This window comes from Marmota marmota, unplaced genomic scaffold (genome assembly GCF_001458135.2).
Source record: "Marmota marmota marmota unplaced genomic scaffold, marMar, whole genome shotgun sequence".
Classification (NCBI taxonomy): domain Eukaryota; kingdom Metazoa; phylum Chordata; class Mammalia; order Rodentia; family Sciuridae; genus Marmota; species Marmota marmota.
Genome location: NW_025999897.1, coordinates 1,809,898 through 1,816,537, shown reverse-complemented (window position 1 = coordinate 1,816,537; position 6,640 = coordinate 1,809,898). Strand labels below are relative to the sequence as shown.

The window sequence follows — 6,640 nt, the reverse complement described above, 5'->3', positions numbered from 1 at the left end:
GGCCCATCTAGGGGCCTCAATGGAAGGCTTGTGCCATTTTGATATTCAGGTAAAAGCCGTTGGAAGAGATTTGCCAGTTAATTGTCCTCAAGATGGCTTTTTGCTGGGGGGTGGGCAGGGAGCCCCCGGGGCCTCGGATTTAGCAACTGTGGGGGGAATCTGGACATTCGTTCTGCGTGGGGAGGAAAGCGCGACGCTTCGAGGCCACGGCGCCGCCGATAGGTGCAGCCTTTCGGGAGGGGTTTTGGGGGCGCCGGCTAATGTGTGGGCGTTGGGGGGCCGCTTGCGAGGCCATCGGTGCGCGGGAGGGTGTCCGGCGCGGGGGAATCGGCCTCGTGTCCGAGCCGCGAACACAAAATGCCGGCCTTGGACATGGCGGCGGCGCCTTTGTTACCCCGCCCGGCGGAGGAGCTCAAAATGGCAGCGTCGAGAAAATGTGGCGCAGAGAGAAATGCGAGACAAAGGGGGAAGCGCCGCCCCAGCGGGAACGCCGCCCGGCCGGCTCCGCCCGGGCCGGGACTCCTCCCCCGGTAGTCGCCGGCTCCTCCTTCTCTTTTTTCCTCGCGTTATATAATTTTGCTACCTTGGTCGGGAGCTCTTCCGCGGGGTTCCCCCACTTCAGTTCTCCTGCGTGATTGTACCCGAGAACACCCTCCTCGTTTGGCTGCTTTCACTACTAGGGCTGTCCCGTTATCTATCAACACCAAAGCTGCTTTGCTTGAAAACAGCCGCAAAAACAACATCGTTGTTAAGCTGCTTCCTTCTTGTCTTTCTCCTACGTAATTCTTAAACTCGCGGGAAAGACTAATAGTAGATGCAAGCTGTTGTTTACGCTTGTAATCTGAACTTATGCCTTTTGGGCAGCCAGTTTCCCACCTATGAATCCTAGGCTGTTTGGCCCCAATAGTGTGTACTGGGACCAGGGGAAGTGAGACATGCGACGCCAATTGTGGCTGTCAAGAGAATGACTGTTTGTTTCTAAGGATAAGTGATGGGCCTATCCTTAAGGAAGGACTCAGGTTGTATATCTGCATAAGGATACATTAGCCAATGTCAAGGGATGATAAGTGAATGTGTATTCGAATCTGTGGATTTTGGAAATGTAAATAACTTTTTTCCCTAATTTCAGGTTTGGTGCACCTCGATTTGGAGGGAGTAGGGCAGGGCCCCTATCTGGAAAGAAGTTTGGAAATCCTGGGGAGAAACTAGTTAAAAAGAAGTGGAACCTTGATGAGTTGCCCAAATTTGAGAAGAATTTTTATCAGGAACACCCTGATTTGGCCAGACGCACAGCAGTGAGTAATTTCTTATGGTTTCTAGTAAGTCAGAATTTGATAGGTATCTTGAAAATAGCTCCAGTTTTGGGAGAGTTAATTCTTTGACTTGGGGAAGAGGTATGACTTGCAAACAGGTGGCTTTGAATTTTCCATGTAAAATAGGTGGGGTGTAATAGGACAGGTGGTTTAATATTTTTGTATGTGAATGTAGTTAAAGTTCACTTGGGTCCGTTATAAGATTTTTTTGTTGGTGGTGATCTAGTTAGAGTCTAACTAATCTGCCCTAATTTGTTTTGTAGCAAGAAGTAGAGACATACAGAAGAAGCAAGGAAATTACAGTTAGAGGTCACAACTGTCCAAAGCCAGTACTGAATTTCTATGAAGCAAACTTCCCTGGTAAGTGCTAGTTCTCAGTTTCCATCCCCTTTCATGTTCCATCCTTTTTCTTGGTATTAAAATTTTTTACTGAAATTATTTTATTGATGACAGCAAACGTCATGGACGTGATTGCAAGGCAAAACTTCACGGAACCCACTGCAATTCAAGCTCAGGGATGGCCAGTTGCTCTAAGTGGATTGGATATGGTTGGAGTAGCACAGACTGGATCTGGAAAAACATTGTCTGTAAGTTAGAGTTTAGTCACATTGTAACTTTTGGGTTAACTGGATGGTAAATACCAAGGAAGATGGAGGTAAAGGAAAAATAGCATTCTGATGTGTTCTTTCATGGTCCTTCTTTTCCAATAGTATTTGTTGCCTGCCATCGTCCACATCAATCATCAGCCATTCCTAGAGAGAGGTGATGGGCCTATTGTGAGTATATTTTTTAGATATTTGGCCAGCAGGATATTGTGGAGATGGGTAGGCTGTGTAGCAAACAATTTCTTAATTTGTTGTGCTTTTATATGTAGAGGTGTTAGTATTTTCGTCCAATTTAGCTTGAGCTACCTTAAGTATTATAAAGCGTAAATAATCTGCCAGTACAAATTTAGCATTTTAAAGCAAGTATCCACCTGGTTCAATTCCTAGTACCCCTCTCCCACCCAGAGAAAAAACTTCACAGACAGACCTAGTATCGAAGCCTGCTTAAAAACTTATTTCTTTTCCTTAGTGTTTGGTACTGGCACCAACTCGGGAACTGGCCCAGCAGGTGCAGCAAGTAGCTGCTGAATACTGCAGAGCTTGTCGATTGAAGTCTACTTGCATCTATGGTGGTGCTCCCAAGGGACCACAGATCCGTGATTTGGAGAGAGGTATGCAATTTACAAGGTTTTCCTCATCCTTAGCAGTGACATAAGTTCTAGGTATTAGTTATATTTATCCATTTATTGAAGGTGTGGAAATCTGTATTGCAACACCTGGAAGACTGATTGACTTTTTAGAATGTGGGAAAACCAATCTGAGAAGAACAACCTACCTTGTCCTTGATGAAGCAGATAGGATGCTTGATATGGGCTTTGAACCCCAAATAAGGAAGATTGTGGATCAGATAAGAGTAAGCACCCTTGTATATGTTGCCTTTCAGACTCAATTCTGAGTTTTTTAGAGTACAATTTCATCTCCTCTCCCCCATTTTTCAGCCTGATAGGCAAACCCTAATGTGGAGTGCGACTTGGCCTAAAGAAGTAAGGCAACTTGCTGAAGATTTCCTGAAAGACTATATTCATATAAACATTGGTGCACTAGAACTAAGTGCAAACCATAACATTCTTCAGATTGTGGATGTATGTCACGACGTAGAAAAGGATGAAAAGTTAGTATTTTATTTTTGATTCTTATAAAAATCTTACGCAGTGAAGGAATCATTGTGTCATGGGTCTTCTTAAAAATGACTTTAAGGGGCTGGGTTGTAGTTCAGAGGTACATGCATGAGGCATTGGTCTAGGTTTGTCCCCAGCACCACATAAAAATAAGAAAAAGATACTGTGTCCACTTATAACTAAAAAAAAAAAAAATTGGTTTTTGTAAAAACTGACTTTAACTTGATAATATGAATGTATTTATTTAAAATTATTCTGCCAATCCTATCACCATTGATCTGCTTTTAAAATGCATGATTTTTCGTTTATCTCCAGACTTATTCGCCTGATGGAAGAGATCATGAGTGAGAAGGAGAATAAAACCATTGTTTTTGTTGAAACCAAAAGAAGATGTGATGAGCTTACTAGAAAAATGAGGAGAGATGGGTAAGTGGGCTTCCTCAGTTGAAATAATTTTAGGAAAATGCAAGTGATGAATCTTGGGTTTCATTTATGGGGATCATATGATAAGAAAAATTGTCTTATTTCTGGTGAAATGAAAGAGGTCTGCTACCTGAAATGCTGGAATCTGCCTCAGGTTTTAAATGTTAGTCTGCTAATGTAGCTTTTTAATCTAGGTGGCCTGCCATGGGTATCCATGGTGACAAGAGTCAACAGGAACGTGACTGGGTTCTAAATGGTAAGTATTTAAAATATAGAAAATTTCTTATTAATTTGGATTTTTTTGCTCAGATTAATGGTTTTTTATATATATATATATATGCCTTCCTTTGTAGAATTCAAACACGGAAAAGCTCCTATTCTGATTGCTACAGATGTGGCCTCCAGAGGGCTAGGTTAGTACAAACTCGCATTCATGGCTTGGTTTCCCAGAAGATCTCCATGTAGTTTTTTTAAAGAAAGTTTATTGCTTTCTTTAACCTCTGCATTTTTTCCAAGTTTTTTTCACATAAAGGTGCAGTCTTTGTGGCAAGGCCTAGGCATGACAATCGGAGGACTCGAGGGGGATGGAGGACTAGTGATCGGCTGGCTGCTTCCAGTCGATTAGAGAGGTGAAAAGCTGAAAGTGTGCCAGTAATCTTCAAAGGGCAGAACATACCATCTCTGCCCCATAAACTGTTCTCTCCGGGGGAAAAAAATGGAAGTTATCCTCACAGTTCACTGCCGTGGTATTTCTTCTGTCCCATGCTTTGCATGATTGCCATGGTACAGCATTGTTTCCAAATGTTTACTGTGATCTGTGGGTCTTTGAGTTTCAGTGAGTTTGCTGAAATGTCGAAGAAATATTTCCAAACTTCAATGTTCAATGAAATTTTTGTTCAAGTTTGAAATGGAGAGAGCAGCTTTAAAAGGTACTAAGCCTTTTACAAATTGGTGAGTACTGGCACATGAGACCTAGAGCAGGAGCAACTTCTCACACTTAGTCAGTGGGAAAAGAAAGCAGTGCTTTGAAAGTTCCTCCCTCACCTACACAGTAGTCGTCATGTCGAGACCTGCCAGAGAGAGACACATTCTCAAGTGAATCCTGGCTTCTTGGAAGCGCTTGCCTAGACGAGACACAGTGCATAAAAACAACTTTTGGGGGACAGGTATGTTTTTCTTGCAGCTGCGGTTGTAAGGTCTTGGCAAGACAAGCAGTGTGGCCCGAATTTTGAACTTCTGATGAGTGTGTAATGCAAAGGACCTTGTACGTTTTTGTTCAAAGGTCCTCAAAATGAGCACATGAAGAGGTTGCTGTGAAACTATAAGTGGCCCTACTGCGCAGAAGCATTCAGATGTCACTTGATGATCTGTAAGGGGACTTGCCGATTTGGGAATGTGCTAGGGAGAATACATATTCCTTTCGACAGGTGCTATCACTGGGTGGGCAATGACCTGTACAGATGCCATGTGCTTTTTTTTTTTTTTTTTTTTTTCAACCTCAATGGTATTCCTACAGAGAATGGATAACCATTTTAACTGTATTTTTTGCAGCCCGTACCTTCTTGGGAATACAATTGTCTAACTTTTTATTTTTGGTCTGGCTGTTGTGGTGTGCAAAACTCCGTACATTGCTATTTTGCCACACTGCAACACCTTACAGATGTGGAAGATGTGAAATTTGTCATCAATTATGACTACCCTAACTCCTCAGAGGATTATATTCATCGAATTGGAAGAACTGCTCGCAGTACCAAAACAGGCACAGCATACACTTTCTTTACACCTAATAACATAAAGCAAGTGAGCGACCTTATCTCTGTGCTTCGTGAAGCTAATCAAGCAATTAATCCCAAGTTGCTTCAGTTGGTCGAAGACAGAGGTTCAGGTAAGGCTACTTCAATAAGAAATATGGGTAGTTTGGGGATCACATTGCTATCTACAAATCCACTTAAATGGAACCTGGAGGGTGAGTAAAATTTTGAAATTTCTGTTGTGAAACTGTAAAACCCACTTCAAACCTAGCATGAATAGAGCTACCCAATTCTTTCTGTGTTAGCAATAATTTGTGCCATAGACCTAATTGATCAATTTGCAATTATTTTCTTAACAGGTCGTTCCAGGGGTAGAGGAGGCATGAAGGATGACCGTCGGGACAGATACTCTGCGGGCAAAAGGGGTGGATTTAATACCTTTAGAGACAGGGAAAATTATGACAGAGGTTACTCTAGTCTGCTTAAGAGAGATTTTGGGGCAAAAACTCAGAATGGTGTTTACAGTGCTGCAAATTATACCAATGGGAGCTTTGGAAGTAATTTTGTGTCTGCTGGTATACAGACCAGTTTTAGGACTGGTAATCCAACAGGGACTTACCAGAATGGTTATGATAGCACTCAGCAATATGGAAGTAATGTTCCAAATATGCACAATGGTATGAACCAACAGGCATATGCATATCCTGCTACTGCAGCTGCACCTATGATTGGCTATCCAATGCCAACAGGATATTCTCAATAAGACTTTAGAAGTATATGTAAATGTCTGTTTTTCATAATTGCTCTTTATATTGTGTGTTATCAGACAATAGTTATTTAAGAAACATGGGAAATGCAGAAATGACTGCAGTGCAGCAGTAATTATGGTGCACTTTTTCGCTATTTAAGTTGGATATTTCTCTACATTCCTGAAACAATTTTTAGGTTTTTTTTGTACTAGAAAATGCAGGCAGTGTTTTCACAAAAGTAACTGTACAGTGATTTGAAATACAATAAATGAAGGCGATGCATGGCCTTCCAATAAAAGATATTTGAAGACTGAATTAAGTGGAAATTGTACTTTATTTTACACATTGTCATGTAAAACTTGGCTTAGATGGTATGGGTTTTTGGTTTTGCTTTTTTTAAAAAAAAAAAACTAAAGTGACTGATTTTTCCATTGGGAAATGGGAATCAAGAGGCCCCTTTAAAATGGGATGATTAAGGTAAATTTATGATTTTTAGACTAAATTGTATAAAAGCTTGGTCAGTAAGCTTCCAACATCAGGGAGTCATTTTTAATAGCCTGTTTTCCTTATTTGTTAGGATGAAAAAACAGTAGTAAGATAATAGAATCACCTGTATGGAATTGGAACAAACATGTATGACTGTTCTTTTGCAAAATCTGTAAAGAGCTTCAAATAACTTGC

At 41.3% G+C, this 6,640-nt stretch overlaps 1 protein-coding gene across 2 annotated transcripts in view; it reads left to right on the top strand.

The window, feature by feature from the left end:
* Ddx5 (DEAD-box helicase 5) overlaps positions 1 to 6,274 on the top strand; it is a 6,621-nt gene extending 347 nt beyond the window's left edge. Inside the window, exons 2-13 of one of the 2 annotated variants that reach the window (XM_015504829.1) lie at positions 1,130 to 1,295; positions 1,577 to 1,673; positions 1,767 to 1,900; positions 2,024 to 2,089; positions 2,388 to 2,529; positions 2,611 to 2,771; positions 2,857 to 3,029; positions 3,352 to 3,462; positions 3,654 to 3,715; positions 3,813 to 3,872; positions 5,120 to 5,344; positions 5,570 to 6,274. In XM_015504829.1, coding sequence (XP_015360315.1) covers positions 1,130 to 1,295; positions 1,577 to 1,673; positions 1,767 to 1,900; positions 2,024 to 2,089; positions 2,388 to 2,529; positions 2,611 to 2,771; positions 2,857 to 3,029; positions 3,352 to 3,462; positions 3,654 to 3,715; positions 3,813 to 3,872; positions 5,120 to 5,344; positions 5,570 to 5,973 — 1,801 coding nt within the window. In that variant the 3' untranslated portion in view covers positions 5,974 to 6,274. The remainder of the gene's footprint in view (positions 1 to 1,129; positions 1,296 to 1,576; positions 1,674 to 1,766; positions 1,901 to 2,023; positions 2,090 to 2,387; positions 2,530 to 2,610; positions 2,772 to 2,856; positions 3,030 to 3,351; positions 3,463 to 3,653; positions 3,716 to 3,812; positions 3,873 to 5,119; positions 5,345 to 5,569) is intronic. The other variant, XM_048798167.1, reaches the window with a different exon arrangement.
* Positions 6,275 to 6,640: the final 366 nt, after the last annotated feature.